The following is a 17,655-nucleotide window of genomic DNA, read 5'->3' on the forward strand; positions in this document are numbered from 1 at the left end:
GAGGCAGTGTAAGGGGAAACGGAAGAGCGTCGGTGTGAGTGTGTGTTCGTTACCCACCTGACTGGCTGGGGTGCGCCGTGCTGGCCTCTGTCCCCAAGCAGCCGTTCTCCTGCTGCGGCCCCAAGGTCTTCAGGATCACCTGGGTGGCACCCAGCCGTGGCAGCGTCACATGCGTCAGGTGTGGAAGCGAGTTCTTCTTGGCGAATGCCTGGCTGGTTTCCCGCCGCTTGCGCAAGAAGCCGCCTTCCGGGAAGAGCACGATCCACTTCCTGTCGCGGCTGTGATAGTACCGGTCCAGGTGGTCCTTTAAGTAGATCAGCTGCTTGTCCCGGTGCGCTTTACCCTGCGGGGTAAACAGGAACACAGAACAGGGGTGGCGTGAGGACGCTATCAGGGCTGTTTTCATAAGGGACAACATTTAGATGTAATGGCTTTGCACACAAAATATATTGCAAAATCTTACTTTTCCTTTTGTTTTATTCTTTATTACTGAATTGGGGTAGCGTACACAGAGGGAAAACATTTAAAAACGTATTACAATGAAATATAAATATCTGCATTTCTTATTGGCCAAGTCCAGATAGTCACTCCCTCCCTGTTTCAGTCTGTTTTCTTCCGTTTGGTGCCTAATTAACACTTCCACCCAGTTTAGCTTTAGCACAGAGGATACAACACAGTATTGGTGTGACACTCAGCCAAGCTCCATTGAAATGAATAGGCAGCGAGGTTCATATTAGCTATGGTAACATTAGCAGAAAGAGCATTGCAAGAATTGACAGGGAGGATTTTTGGATTGATTTCCAGTTAGACCACGTTCAGAAGCACTTTAAAAAGGTATCAACACACTGAGGCTGGATTGATGTGCCGGTATTGGGTTTCTGTATGTGTTTATTAGTAGATGTGGTATGTTATACAATATGTCACACAAGTATTGGGACAGTAACACATTTGTTGTTGTTTTGGCTCTGTACTCCAGAACTTTGGATTTGAAATGATACCATGACTGTTATGTTAAAGTGCAGACTGTCAGCTTTAATTTGAGGATATTTTCATCCATTTCGGGTGAACCATTTAGAAATTACATCATTTTTTGTACAAAGTCCCCCCCCCCTTTTTTTTTAGGGGACCAAAAGTATTGGGACAAATTCACTTGTGTGTATTAAAGTAGTAAAAAGTTTAGTATTTGGTCCCATATCTCTAGCACGCAATGATTACATCATGATTACGTATAGTCCTGAATGAATCGTGAATAATGATGGGTGAGAAAGTTAGACACAAATATCATACCCCCAAGACAGGGGAGGTCAGAATTTTTGGAGGGGTATAATATTTATGCCTCTATCTTTCTAACTCATCATTATTCACAACTCATTCAGGATTATCCGTAATCATGGTAGCATCCACATGAATGTAGAAGTGTTTAGAAACATATTCTATTCTTATTTACAATGAAAGTGACTCGAAAATGACACAATATATTATTTACCATTCATTTCTATTGGGCACAAAATAAGATGAAACACAACCAAAATAAACAGCAAATGCATTCAACAAATTTGTAGAGTCACAAGCTTGATGTAGTCATTGCGTGCTATGAATATGGTACCAAATACTTAACTTACCACACACATAAGTGAATTTGTCCCAAAACTTTTGGTCCCCTAAAATTGGGGGACTGTGCTGTAATTTCTTGACGGTTCACCCGATATGGATGAAAATACCCTCAAATTAAAGCTGACAGTCTGCACTTTAACCTCAGCCATTGTATAATTTCAAATCCAAAGTGCTGGAGTACAGTGACAAAACAACAAAACATTTGTCACTGTCCCAATACCTTTGGAGCTCACGTGTGCCTAGATATTTACGTTTACATTTGAGTCATTTAGCAGACGCTCTTATCCAGAGCGACTTACAGTTAGTGAGTGCATACATTATTTTTTAAAAAAATTTCATACTGGCCCCCCGTGGGAAACACTAGTCTCAATTTAAACATCTAAACTTATTCCACTACCATAAAAAAATTATTTTGGACAGCTGAAGCAAGCAGACCATTTTTCTTCAAGACATTTACCTTTTTTCCAGTTTGTGTTGGCATGTGCCTTCATGTTGATATGAGTGCATGCAAGTCAGTGCAAGTTAAGAGCATTGTACTAGATACAGTACGCAGTAACAAATCATTCTGATACACTGGCTATCATGTTATGTGTGTTATGGAATTTGTACGTCAGCATTCATGCGATTGCCATGCTGAGCTGTCTAAGTAAAGAGCGTAGTACTTGTAGTATAATTAAGCAATAAGTCCCGAGGGGGTGTGATATATGGCCAATATACCACTGCTAAGGGCTGTTCTTACCACGAAGCAACGCCATATAAAACAACCCCCCCCCCCAGTTTATAAGTGGTAATACAGCATACCGTCTGGCTATTATGTTATGCATGTTACGCAATTTGTGTGTCTGCAAGCGTCTTCATGCTTGTGTGAGTGCGATGCATGCCAGTCCAGTCAATACAGCCTAATTAGAAAGCATGGTGCTAACAGTGCAGATGTTCAGTGTGTGAGGTATTCGGGGGAGGATGTGAGGAATGCGAGCCGTTGCCTAGTCACTTTATCTCTACCTATATGTACATATCTACCTCAATCACCTCGTACACCTGCACATCGACTCAGTACTGGTACCCCGTGTATATAGTTAAGTTATTGTCTGCATTGTTGGGAAGTAAGTATTTCACTGTTAGTCTACACCGGTTGTTTACCAGTGTAGACTAATACAGTGAGGGAAAAAAGTATTTGATCCCCTGCTGATTTTGTACGTTTGCCCACTGACAAAGAAATGATTAGTCTATAATTTTAATGGTAGGTTTATTTGAACAGTGAGAGACAGAATAACAACAACAAAAATCCAGAAAAACGCATGTAAAAAATGTTATAAATTGATTTGCATTTTAAATGAGGGAAATAAGTATTTGACCCCTCTGCAAAACATGACTTAGTACTTGGTGGCAAAACCCTTGTTGGCAATCACAGAGGTCAGACGTTTCTTGTAGTTGGCCACCAGGTTTGCACACATCTCAGGAGGGATTTTGTTCCACTCCTCTTTGCAGATCTTCTCCAAGTTATTAAGGTTTCGAGGCTGACGTTTGGCAACTCAAACCTTCAGCTCCCTCCACAGATTTTCTATGGGATTAAGATCTGGAGACTGGCTAGGCCACTCCAGGACCTTAATATGCTTCTTCTTGAGCCACTCCTTTGTTGCCTTGGCCGTGTGTTTTGGGTCATTGTCATGCTGGAATACCCATCCACGACCCATTTTCAATGCCCTGGCTGAGGGAAGGAGGTTCTCACCCAAGATTTGACGGTACATGGCCCCGTCCATTGTCCCTTTGATGCGGTGAAGTTGTCCTGTCCCCTTAGAAGAAAAACACCCCCAAAGCATATTGTTTCCACCTCCATGTTTGACGGTGGGGATGGTGTTCTTGGGGTCATAGGCAGCATTCCTCCTCCTCCAAACACGGCGAGTTGAGTTGATGCCAAAGAGCTCGATTTTGGTCTCATCTGACCACAACACTTTCACCCAGTTCTCCTCTGAATCATTCAGATGTTCATTGGCAAACTTCAGACGGGCATGTATATGTGCTTTCTTGAGCAGGGGGACCTTGCGGGGGCTGCAGGATTTCAGTCCTTCACGGCGTAGTGTGTTACCAATTGTTTTCTTGGTGACTATGGTCCCAGCTGCCTTGAGATCATTGACAAGATCCTCCCGTGTAGTTCTGGGCTGATTCCTCACCGTTCTCATGATCATTGCAACTCCACGAGGTGAGATCTTGCATGGAGCCCCAGGCCGAGGGAGATTGACAGTTCTTTTGTGTTTCTTCCATTTGCGAATAACCGCACCAACTGTTGTCACCTTCTCACCAAGCTGCTTGGCAATGGTCTTGTAGCCCATTCCAGCCTTGTGTAGGTCTACAATCTTGTCCTTGACATCCTTGGAGAGCTCTTTGGTCTTGGCCATGGTGGAGAGTATGGAATCTGATTGATTGCTTCTGTGGACAGGTGTCTTTTATACAGGTAACAAACTGAGATAAGGAGCACTCCCTTTAAGAGCGTGCTCCTAATCTCAGCTCGTTACCTGTATAAAAGACACCTGGGAGCCAGAAATCTTTCTGATTGAGAGGGGGTCAAATACTTATTTCCCTCATTAAAATGCAAATCAATTTATAACATTTTTGACATCCGTTTTTCTGGATTTTTTTTTTGTTATTCTGTCTCTCACTGTTCAAATAAACCTACCATTAAAATTATAGACTGATCATTTCTTTGTCAGAGGGCAAACGTACAAAATCAGCAGGGGATCAAATACTTTTTTCCCTCACTGTATCTGTCTGTCTCTCCTTGTCTGTCGACATTAAGTAAGTATATCTGTCTGTATGTACATATGTCTATCCGTATGTACACGTCCTCTTCCTGCTTGCCTCTTTACCTGTGTCTTCCTGCCTGCCTGGCCCGTCCATCCGTCTGCCTGCCTGTCTGTCACCCAGGCAGCACACTGCCCTCTGTTCTGTTCTCTTCCAGCTGCTCCACACTGCAGGCTGCATGCAGGGTCACTTCAGGCCAGGGGCTGGACTACTGTACTGTACCATAACACTGCTCTACTGTGCTGTCCACTGGGCCTGCCTGGCTGTGTCCCTGTTAGAGGAGGAAGCTGTAACCACTTCCTGCCTGCCGCCGCGCTGATATACTGCTCAGCTGGAGTGCATGTTTAATGAGTAGAAGTGTGTGTGTGTGAGTGGTATGTAATACAATGCTAACCCGTGGGACTTGCAATGTCACCCTTTCATTACACAAATATACACATTGGTGAAAATATAAAACTATACTGAACAAAAATATAAAACGCAACATGCAACAATTTCAACGATTATACTGAGTTACAGTTCATATAAGGAAATCAGTCAATTGAAATGAATTCATTAGCCCCTAATCTATGGATTTCACATGACTGGGCAGGGGTGGGCCTGGGAGGGCATAGGCTCATCCTCTGGGGAGCTAGGCCCAGCCAATCAGAATGAGTTTTTCCCCGCAAAAGGGCTTTAATACAGACAGAAATACTCCTCAGTTTCATCAGCTATTTCGGGTGGCTCGTCTCAGATGATCCCGCAGGTGAAGAAGACGGATTTGGAGGTCCTGGGATGGCGTGTTAACACGTGGTCTGCGGTTGTGAGACCGGTTGGATGTACTGCCAAATTCTCTAAAACTACGTTGGAGGTGGCTTATGGTAGAGAAATTAACATAAAAAATTATCTGGCAACAGCTCTGGTGGACATTCCTGAAGTCAGCACGCCAATTGCATGCTCCCTCAAAACTTGAGACATCTGTAGCATTGTGTTGTGTGACAAAACTGCACATTTTAGAGTGACCTTATATTGTTCCCAGCACAAGGTGCATCTGTGTAATGATCTTGGCAAAGGAGAAATGCTCACTAACAGGGCTGTAAACAAATTTGTGCACAAAATTTGAGAGAAATAAGCATTTTGTGCGTATGGAACATTTCTGAGATCTTTTACTTCAGCTCATGAAACATGGGACCAAGACTTCACATGTTGCGTTTACATTTGTGTTCAGTATATATGTTAAGTTATTTCTGATTTCATTGAACAGATCGAGACGATGACAGTGTGTCAAAGTGCAGTCGGACATATTCAAACCTATCCCAAACACTGGATGTGTGCCGGAGGATGCGGCATGACCGGTAAACCAGCCAGACCACATACAAATATCCTATCACAAAAACAGTTGTGATAACGTATAGTTATCAGCCGTCAGCCGATGGCCGAGCAAAAGCCGCTCTCCCAGATAGATAGAGGTCTCTGAGAGTATGTCTGTCTCACCTGTCTGATGAAGAAGTCCCCGTGGATGAGAGACACCAGGCCAAAGTTGGTGTACTTGAACACGTGGTCCATCAACCACATCATCTTCCGCACCACCTAAAGGAGAGAACATTACAGACTGGTCATACACAATCTATAGGTAGGCACACACATGCACGCTGAAACTATGAAGTCATAGGTCTGCAGTCTGCACACACTGTATGTAGCCATCATGGTCTGCACACACACAGTCTATATAGCCATAGGTATGCAGGCAGGCAGGCACACAGACAGGCACACAAACAATCTACATAACTCTAGGTCCCACTGAGAAGCTTTGGTCCCTTCTGGAACTTTAGGCATTAAGAGGATAACTGGGCTGAGGATGCAGTTGGTGAGGCGGATCATGTCATGTTGGTGCACCACAGCTCAACTAGCCCCCGCTCACCTCCTCCTCCGGGCAGCCCCAGTAGAAAAAAAACCTTAACCCTCCAAACCAAGGGCTCATCCCTGGGATAGCATAGGGCTGCGTGTGGGGTTGGCAGTCTTCCTCCACCAAGGACTGTACTATCCTGGAGGGAGAACAGGACAGGAGCACCAGCCCCTTCCCCAGCGGCTCTACCCACCACAGAGGGGGAGATGTTTAGGGCAGTTCTGTGAAGTTTTACAGTATGACTGTCGACTGGCCTGCAGAAACCACAGCCATTTCTAGGCAGCTCTATGACATGGTTATTTTTTTCCCAGTTGGTAGAGATGTAGTTTATTAGCCTAGGTCACAAACTGTAGCCAACTCTTCTTAGTGTCATGTTTGGCATGGCAATGAACAAACAGAGAGGAGTTGGCTAAAAGCACACAAACTGGACACCAGGCTGGAAGTTCATAGAAACAATTCACTGTAGATATAGCAGCCTATCAACTAACAAACCTCGCAGACCATTTACATTACAGTCATTTAGCAGACGCTCTTATCCAGAGCGACTTACAGTTAGTGAGTGCATACTTTTTCATACTGGCCCCCCGTGGGAAACGAACCCACAACCCTGGCGTTGCAAGCGGCATGCTCTACCAACTGGGCTACAGGGGACTAACAGGAGATGAACAGGTGAAAACATTTGTATTTTATACCATTCCATCCAAATGTCCCTGTCACTCAGTCAATATTAATTCACTGCTAGTGAAAACATCAGGAGTCGTCCTCCCTCTGTAAGACAGTTCAAAGCCACAACCGTCATGGTCACAGTTCACCCCTGAAGCATGGAGACAGACAGTATTTGGACAGCATGGTAGCAGCAGTGCTGCCAGAGGAGAAGGAGTGGGCCAGATAAATAGTAATTGGATTAAGTAAACCTATCGATTGGCCTTTTGCAGCTGAGCCAAGGCCGTGACGATGTTTGGGCCTGATTGTGTACGTCCCAAATGACACCCTATTCCCTTTACAGTGCTTACTTTTAACCAGGGCCCATAGGGCTCTGGTCAAAAGTAGTGCTCTATATAGGGAATAGGGTGCAATTTGGGACACAACCAGTGAGCTTGGGACACAGACACTGGCTGAGGGAGTGGGACCTCACATCCCAACACAAGACAGGCCAATCATTTCAGGTTAAACGGGAGGGAGGCTGAGAATCCGATACCTGCTGGCTAGCCAGAGTACAGTATTAGCCAGCAGCGCTCTGAGTAGGGCTGTCACAATCAATGTGTGGATGTGTGTTTCTGTGTATATGAGTGAATGTGTGGATGGATATATTTGTGTATGTGTTTGTATGTCTGCTGCTACAGCCCTGGCCCAGAAACAGCACTTCACTAGATGGATACTGTAAGCTTGTTTCCTAAAATAAAAAGGGTGGTAATTCATTTTACTAATGGTGTCGACACAAAATATGCCTTTGACTGTTATCACTGGACTGGAAAGAATGTAAAGTACTGTATGTCCGACCGAGCCAATGATTAAGCTAACGTGGGCCGTGAATGCTGTTTGACTTTAACAATAAATTACTTTTTCAACACTCAATTTGCAAAACTCTTGAACACTTAAAACGCCTTCAAATTAGACATTCAAGACAAAACAAAACTGAACTTCAGGCTGAGGTGTTTGGTCATTGCCTCTGTCCTTTTATCCGATCTATCGTTTACTTTGACCCAGTAGAACTGTCATTTTGGGCAAATATGCAAGAGGAAAATGATGATCTCATCTTTGGCAAACCCATTCCAGGTTATTTGAAACTGAAATCCTCTCCAAAATATCGCTATTTTTAAAACAAGCCATAGAAAGTTGGTTGCAATTTTTGTTTAATCCACCAGAAAAGACAGAACAAATAATACAACAAATAATGGTTAAACTCAAATATACTAATTGACCACCATAGTCCCTGTGCCCAAGAAAGCGAAGGTAACCTGCCAAAATGACTACCGCCCTGTAGCACTCATCGGTAGCCATGAAGTGCTTTGAAAGGCTGGTCATGGCTTACATCAACACCATCATCCCGGAAACCCTAGACCTACTCCAATTCGCATACCGCCCCAACAGATCCACAGAGGACGCATGGGTCCCCAGATCTTCAAAAAGTTAAACAGCTGCACCATCGAGAGCATCCTGACTGGTTGCATCACCGCCTGTTATGGCAACTGCTCGGCTTCCGACCATAAGGCGCTACAGAGGGTAGTGCGTACAGCCCAGTACATCACTGGGGCCAAGCTTCCTGCCATCCAGGACCTATAATTACCTCGACTAACATGTACCCCCGCACATTGACTCGGTACCGGAACCCCCTGTATATAGCCTCGTTATTGTTATTTTATTGTGTACCTTTTATTTATTTTTTACTTTATTTTATTTAGTAAATATTTTCTTAACTCTATTTCTTGAACTGCATTGTTGGTTAAGGGCTTGTAAGTAAGCATTTCACGGTAAGGTCTACACCTGCTGTATTCGGCGCATGTGAAAAATACAATTTGTTATGATTAAAAAAACAAAGGTATAATCTTTGTAAATTATATCATAAATAGGACTGGTGGAGTGATGTCACACATGCAGCAAACAAAAATATATGGAAATGTCTGCACTACTCAAAATTACAACTAACTAATTGCAGCATTACCGCAAAAATGTTAGAGACAAGTGTAAGGGGGAAAAAGTAAGGAACTTGTCTGTCGGCCCTGCATTAAAGACCCACATTGGTTAAAGACAATTGTGATAAATAAAAAAGTATACCAGTTTAATCTAAGGACTAAAGAATTGACAGCTGTACCAAATAGATTGCAAAATAGTCGGGAAGAGATTTTTGATGTACCGATTCCATGGCATATGGTTTATGATCTGATACACAAAACGACGCCAGATTAAAAACATAGAATTTTTCAATTCAAATTATACAAAATTCTTGCAACCAATCGAATGTTATATATATATATATATATATATATGGGATACAACCATCCCAGCTCTGCAGATTTAGCTGCAAAGAGAATCATTAGATCATTTGTTTTGGTACTGTCCATTTGTAGCTTGTTTTTGGTCACAGGTCCAGGAATGGCTAAAGGATTGAAACATTTACCTGGAGCTAACTCTATAATTGATCAATAATATAATAATACTTTTAGCAAAAAATGTTATCTTTAATTTACAATCTGTAGAAACTATGAGAATAGAAAGGTTCAGAACGTTTGTGAAACATCACAGCACAGTTGAAAAATATATGGCAAAAATAAATAAAACATGGATGGTGTTCAGAGATAGATGGGAGGAGTTGAATGGAGCTGAAGTGTGGGACTAAAAACAACAAGATAACTAACGTAAAATATACTGGGTCCGTAAAATGTATACAGGTTCAGAACTTTTGTGAAACAGCACAGTTAAAAATATAGGGCAAATAAAAACTGGATAGTCTTCAGATATAGATGGGAGGGGTTGAGGGTAGCTGAAGGATGGGATAAAAAAAAAAAGGAACTATTGTAAAATACGTTGTGTCCGTAGAATGTACACTACCATTCAAAAGTCTGGGGTCACTTAGAAATGTCCTTGTTTTAAAAAGAAAAGCACTTTTTTTGTCCATTAAAATAACATCAAATTGATCAAAAATACAGTGTAGACATTGATAATGTTGTAAGTGGCAGATTTTTAATGGAATATCTACATAGGCGTACAGAGGCCCATTATCAGCAACCATCAGTCCTGTGTTCCAATGGCACATTGTGTTTGCTAATCCAAGTTTATCATTTTAAAACGCTAATGGATCATTAGACAACCCTTTTGCAATTATGTTAGCACAGCTGAAAACGGTTGTGCTGATTAAAGAAGCCATCAAAAAAACTGGCCTTCTTGAGACTAGTTGAGTATCAGCAATTGTGGGTTTGATTACAGGCTCAAAATGGCCAGAAACAAATAACTTTCTTTTGAAACTCGTCAGTCTATTCTTGTTCTGAGAAATGAAGGCTATTCCATGCGAGAGATTGCCAAGAAACTTAAGATCTCGTACAACACTGTGTTCTACTCCCTTCACAGAACAGCGCAAACTGGCTCTAACCAGGATAGAAAGAGGAGTGGGAGGCCCGGGATGCTGACCTTCATGACAGAGTTGCAAAGAAAAAGCCATATCTCAGACTGGCCAATAAAAATAAAAGATTAAGATGGGCAGTCTGAAATATGGCTTTTTCTTTGCAACTCTGCCTAGAAGGTCAGCATCCCAGCATCGCCTCTTCACTGTTGATGTTGAGACTGGTGTTTTGCGGGTACTATTTAATGAAGCTGCCAGTTGAGGACCTGTGAGGCGCCCGTTTCTCAAACTAGACACTAATGTATTTGTCCTCTTGCTCAGTTGTGAACCGGGGCCTCACACTCCTCTTTCTATTCTGGTTAGAGCCATTTTGCGCTGTTCTGTGAAGGGAGTAGTACACAGCGTTGTACGAGATCTTCAGTTCCTTGGCAATTTCTCACGTAGAATAACACCTACGTAGATATTCAATAAATAAATAAAAAAATCAGCCGTTTCCAGCTACAATAACCATTTACAACATCAAAAATGTCAACTGTATTTCTGATCAATTTGATGTTACTTTAAAATGGACAAAAAACTTTTGAACGGTAGTATACATACATACATACATACAGTGATGGAAAAAAGTATTTGATCCCCTGCTGATTTTGTACGTTTGCCCACTGACAAGGACATGATCAGTCTATAATTTTAATGGTAGGTTTATTTGAACAGTGAGAGACAGAATAACAACAAAATTATCCAGAAAAACGTATGTCAAAAATGTTATGAATTGATTTGCATTTTAATGAGGGAAATAAGTATTTGACCCCTCTGCAAAACATGACTTAGTACTTGGTGGCAAAACCCTTGTTGGCAATCAGACGTTTCTTGTAGTTGGCCACCAGGTTTGCACACATCTCAGGAGGGAATTTGTCCCACTCCTCTTTGCAGATCTTCTCCAAGTCATTAACGTTTCGAGGCTGACGTTTGGCAACTCGAACCTTCAGCTCCCTCCACAGATTTTCTATGGGATTAAGGTCTGGAGACTGGCTAGGCCACTCCAGGACCTTAATGTGCTTCTTCTTGAGCCACTCCTTTGTTGCCTTGGCCCGTGTGTTTTGGGTCATTGTCATGCTGGAAAACATCCACGACCCATTTTCAATGCCCTGGCTGAGGGAAGGAGGTTCTCACCCAAGATTTGACGGTACATAGCCCTGTCCATCGTCCCTTTGATGCGGTGAAGTTGTCCTGTCCCCATAGCAGAAAAACACCCCAAAGCATAATGTTTCCACCTCCATGTTTGATGGTGGGGATGATGTTCTTGGGGTCATAGGCAGCATTCCTCCTCCTCCAAACACGGTGAGTTGATGCCAAAGAGCTCGAATTTGGTCTCATCTGACCACAACACTTTACACCCAGTTCTCCTCTGAATCATTCAGATGTTCATTGGCAAACTTCAGACAGCCCTGTATATGTGCTTTCTTGAGCAGGGGGACCTTGCGGACGCTGCAGGATTTCAGTCCTTCACGGCGTAGTGTGTTACCAATTGTTTTCTTGGTGACTATGGGCCCAGCTGCTTTGAGATCATTGACAAGATCCTCTCGTGTAATTCTGGGCTGATTCCTCACCGTTCTCATGATCATTGCAACTCCACGAGGTGAGATCTTGCATGGAGACCCAGGCCGAGGGAGATTGACAGTTCTTTTGTGTTTCTCCCATTTGCGAATAATCGCACCAACTGTTGTCACCTTCTCACCAAGCTGCTTGCCGATGGTCTTGTAGCCCATTCCAGCCTTGTGTAGGTCTACAATCTTGTCCCTGACATCCTTGGAGAGCTCTTTGGTCTTTGGCCATGGTGGAGAGTTTGGAATCTGATTGATTGGTTGCTTCTGTGGACAGGTGTCTTTTATACAGGTAACAAGCTGAGATTAGGAGCACTCCCTTTAAGAGTGTGCTCCTAATCTCAGCTCGTTACCTGTATAAAAGACACCTGGGAGCCAGAAATCTTTCTGATTGAGAGGGGATCAAATACTTATTTCCCTCATTAAAATGCAAATCAATTTATAACATTATTGACATGCGTTATTCTGGATTTTTGTTGTTGTTATTCTGTCTCTCACTGTTCAAATAAACCTACCATTAAAATTATAGACTGATCATTTCTTTGTCAGTGGGCAAACGTACAAAATCAGCAGGGGATCAAATACTTTTTTCCCCTCACTGTATGTATGTATGTATGTATGTATGTATGTATGTATGTATGTATGTATGTATGTATGTATGTATGTATGTATGTATGTATGTATGTATACTCTCACGTCGCTGTGGAGGAATTTTGGCCCACTCTTCCATGCAGAACTGCTTTAACTCAGTGACGTGTGGGTTTTCAAGCATGAACTGCTCGTTTCAAGTCCTGCCACAACATCTCAATTGGGATTAGGTCTGGATTTTGACTAGGCCATTCCAAAACTTCCAATTTGTTGCTTTTTAGAAATGTTCATGTAGACTTGATTGTGTGTTTTGGATCATTGTCTTGCTGCATGACCCAGCTGCGCTTCAGCTTCAGCTCACAGACCGATGGTCTGACATTCTCCTGTAGAATTATCTGATACAGAGCAGAATTCATGGTTCCTTCTATTAAGGCAAGTTGTCCAGGTCCTGAGGCAGCAAAGCATCCCCAAACCATCACACCACCACCACCACCATGCTTGACCTTTGGTATGATGTTCTTACTGTGGAATGCAGTGTTTGATTTTCGCCAGGCATAAAGGGACCCATCTCGTCCAAATCGGATAACATTCAGTATCACAAATATGCGAAAGTAGAGACAATTAGAAAGGGGGAAAATACTTTTTCATAGCACAGTATACAGTTGAAGTCGGAAGTTTACATACACCTTAGCCAAATACATTTAAACTCAGTTTTTCACAATTCCTGACATTTAATCCTAGTACAAATTCCCTGTTTTAGGTCAGTTAGGATCTCCACTTTATTTTAAGAATGTGAAATGTCAGAATAATAGTAGAGAGAATGATTTATTTCAGCATTTATTTCTTTCATCACATTCCCAGTGGGTCAGACATTTACATACACTCAATTAGTATTTGGTAGCATTGCCTTTAAATTGCTTAACTTGGGTCAAACGTTTCGGGTAGCCTTCCACAAGCTTCCTACAATAAGTTGGGTGAATTTTGGCCCATTCCTCCTGACAGACCTGGTGTAACTGAGTCAGGCTTGTAGGCCTCCTTGCTCGCACACGCTTTTTCAGTTCTGCCCACAAATTTCCTATAGGATTGAGGTCAGGGCTTTGTGATGGCCACTCCAATACCTTGACTTTGTTGTCCTTAAGCCATTTTGCCACAACTTTGGAAGTATGCTTGGGGTCATTGTCCATTTGGAAGACCCATTTGCAACCAAGCTTTAACTTCCTGACTGATGTCTTGAGATGTTGCTTCAATACATCCACATCATTTTCCTTGCACACAAAAGTATTTAGTCAGCCACCAATTGTGCAAGTTCTCCCACCTAAAAAGATGAGAAAGGCCTGTAATTTTCATCATAGGTACACGTCAACTATGACAGACAAATTGAGAAAAAAATATCCTGAAAATCACATTGTAGGATTTATGAATTTATTTGCAAATGATGGTGGAAAATAAGTATTTGGTCAATAACAAAAGTTTCTCAATACTTTGTTATATACCCTTTGTTGGCAATGACACAGGTCAAACGTTTTCTGTAAGTCTTCACAAGGTTTTCACACACTGTTGCTGGTATTTTGGCCCATTCCTCCATGCAGATCTCCTCTAGAGCAGTGATGTTTTGGGGCTGTCGCTGGGCAACACGGACTTTCAACTCCCTCCAAAGATTTTCTATGGGGTTGAGATCTGGAGACTGGCTAGGCCACTCCAGGACCTTGAAATGCTTCTTACGAAGCCACTCCTTCGTTGTCCGGGCGGTGTGTTTGGGATCATTGTCATGCTGAAAGACCCAGCCACGTTTCATCTTCAATGCCCTTGCTGATGGAAGGAGGTTTTCACTCAAAATCTCACGATACATGGCCCCATTCATTCTTTCCTTTACACGGATCAGTCGTCCTGGTCCCTTTGCAGAAAAACACCCCCAAAGCATGATGTTTCCACCCCCATGCTTCACAGTAGGTATGGTGTTCTTTGGATGCAACTCAGCATTCTTTGTCCTCCAAACACAACGAGTTGAGTTTTTACCAAAAAGTTCTATTTTGGTTTCATCTGACCATATGACATTCACCCAATCCTCTTCTGGATCATCGAAATGCACTCTAGCAAACTTCAGACGGGCCTGGACATGTACTGGCTTAAGCAGGGGGACACGTCTGGCACTGCAGGAGTTGAGTCCCTGGCGGCGTAGTGTGTTACTGATGGTAGGCTTTGTTACTTTGGTCCCAGCTCTCTGCAGGTCATTCACTAGGTCCCCCCCGTGTGGTTCTGGGATTTTTGCTCACCGTTCTTGTGATCATTTTGACCCCACGGGGTGAGATCTTTGCGTGGAGCCCCAGATCGAGGGAGATTATCAGTGGTCTTGTATGTCTTCCATTTCCTAATAATTGCTCCCACAGTTGATTTCTTCAAACCAAGCTGCTTACCTATTGCAGATTCAGTCTTCCCAGCCTGGTGCAGGTCTACAATTTAGTTTCTGGTGTCCTTTGACAGCTCTTTGGTCTTGGCCATAGTGGAGTTTGGAGTGTGACTGTTTGAGGTTGTGGACAGGTGTCTTTTATACTGATAACAAGTTCAAACAGGTGCCATTAATATAGGTAACGAGTGGAGGACAGAGAAGCCTCTTAAAGAAGAAGTTACAGGTCTGTGAGAGCCAGAAATCTTGCTTGTTTGTAGGTGACCAAATACTTATTTTCCACCATAATTTGCAAATAAATTCATTAAAAATCCTACAATGTGATTTTCTGGATTACAGGCCTCTCTCATCTTTTTAAGTGGGAGAACTTGCACAATTGGTGGCTGACTAAATACTTTTTTCCCCCCACTGTATGTATGTATGTATGTATGTATGTATGTATGTATGTATGTATGTATGTATGTATGTATGTATGTATGTATATATATATATATATATATATATATATATATATATATATATATATATATATATATATATATATATATATATATATATATATATAGAGGTTTGGAAATGATGCAGACAATTACATTGATGGAAGCTACAATCTATCTGCAATATTAAAGCTGATCTACACCCCTAAAAAATAAAAAAAAATATACAAACATTCCAGATAGTGAGTGGATCCTAGATAGTCAATTGGTCCTGCTGCTACAATGGCTAGCTAGTAATTTCAGTAACATCATTCATCTGATACTCAAGTAATATTATGCAATAATGCAAAGTCAGCATACCTTCATTGGATAAATAGTATGATAGAACATAACTGCTTTAATAAACATTCCAACCCACACACAACCATCAGTTCTCAGGATAATAAACATATCACACCCAGACCATGAAACTAGAAATCCCCAGACACCCAATCATCCAACCACATTTCAGATCTTAATCAAGTGCCCCTGAGTTGGTTGAAAGAGTTCAATTAATTTTAGTACCAGTCAATTCCAGACATTTAACACAATTTGTTTAAAGAAATAGTCCTACCTCTTACATTTAAGATTTTCAATTGTCACTTCCATGTCGGTTTCATCCCTGAATTCACTTGAATTGATTCGTATTATCTTGAGATCTCATGTGGTCCTCTGTAGCTCAATTGGTAGAGCATGGCGCTTGTAACGACAGCGTAGTGGGTTCGATCCCCGGGACCACCCATACGTAAAAATGTATGCACACATGACTGTAAGTCGCTTTGGATAAAAGCGTCTGCTAAATGGCATATTATTATTATTATTATTATTATAGTCTAGGACAGGGGTTCTCAAACCTCTCCTCAGGGACCCCCAGCCATGTATTTGAACTATTTCAGAGCTAGCACACCTGATTGAACTTGTCAACTAATTATCAAGCCCTTGATTAGGTCAAAATCAGTGAGCTAGTTCAGGGCTACAATAAATTGGAGAGGTTTAAAAATAAAAAATACTGGTCTAGGAGGCTACGTATGCCAACTTTGGAGGAGTATCTTACCGTGCCCTTGTCCTGCAAGCACATCATGAGGGTGCACACGTCCCCTGTGGCTTGGTGGTTGACGATGACCATGGCTTCCTCTTCAGAAAGGGGCCTTACGTCGTCGCCCCATTCCATCACTGGAAAAGACAACACAAGTGGAGTTAGTGGACACATCATACATGCCATTTTAGCAGACGCTTTTATCCAAGGAGACTTACAGTCATGCATGCACGCAGTTTTACATATGGGTGGCGCCGGGAATCGAAACCACAATCCTGGCCTTGTAAGCACCACGCTCAACCAACTGAGCCATTCAGGACCACAGTGAATGTGCACTAAATACCTCAAGATTCCTAGCTAGGCCATCATATTAAACATCAACATCTAATGGCAAATTACAACTTGTAGGCCTACATTTTGGAACAAGTTGGATCAGAGTTGTCTTCAAGGTGAGAAAAGTTCTCATTAAAGTGGACATTTCTGAAAGGGGACTATGTCTATTTACATGATCCAAAAATAGCTTTCCTTGTTAAAAAAAGCCACCGCGTGCCTGAGAGGGCGATAACTCCTCTATGTTGTGCTCTCACGAGAGATAACTCAACCATAACTCGAGATAGGAACTGGACCCTAAAGAGGACTCCTGACATTTAGCATATTCTATACCGGTCTTGGAGCGAACGTGTCGCCTTAAAATAAGCCATTAAGCCAAATGCCTTAAAACACCACGCCACTTTGGTTTCAAAATAGAAATGGGCTAGTCTTTAGCATCTCAGCTCATTAAAGCATATCCCTCTTGGGCTCCATTCTCTCCTGGCTGATTTACATTGGCACCCTCTATTCAATAGACGGCCAAACAGACTCCTTCATTAACCGTGCGGCCCGTAGCGCCCTATTGACACTAAACACAGGAGTCGCCACAAAGGAGGAAACTAACTTCATACTAACATGGTTGGGTGACAACAAAGGGCCTCCCATATAACAAATGGACGAGCTTCTTTTGTAATTTAACTCACTTGGACGACAGTGCGTATTTAACAGTAGAGCTACCCCGCTGGAGACCTGGAGAGACTGTTCGGGTATCGCTATAGAGCTAAAGCCAGAGAGTTGGACAAACCAAAGGAAGATTGTAAGTGGAATCCCCCATGGTTCTGGTAGGGTCTTGCTGACTCATTCTGCATTTCCACTGAGGATT

At 42.4% G+C, this 17,655-nt stretch overlaps 1 protein-coding gene across 1 annotated transcript in view; it reads right to left on the bottom strand.

Annotated features, from left to right (window-relative positions):
- Window positions 1–17,655, bottom strand: part of LOC121549099 (acyl-CoA:lysophosphatidylglycerol acyltransferase 1-like) — a 63,754-nt gene that overhangs the window by 26,599 nt on the left and 19,500 nt on the right. Inside the window, exons 4-6 of the mRNA XM_041860934.2 lie at window positions 16,482–16,600; window positions 5,887–5,982; window positions 58–343 (exon numbers count right to left, since the gene is read on the bottom strand). Coding sequence (XP_041716868.2) covers window positions 58–343; window positions 5,887–5,982; window positions 16,482–16,600 — 501 coding nt within the window. The remainder of the gene's footprint in view (window positions 1–57; window positions 344–5,886; window positions 5,983–16,481; window positions 16,601–17,655) is intronic.

The sequence above is a fragment of the Coregonus clupeaformis genome, chromosome 33 (genome assembly GCF_020615455.1).
Source record: "Coregonus clupeaformis isolate EN_2021a chromosome 33, ASM2061545v1, whole genome shotgun sequence".
Taxonomy (NCBI): Eukaryota; Metazoa; Chordata; class Actinopteri; order Salmoniformes; family Salmonidae; genus Coregonus; species Coregonus clupeaformis.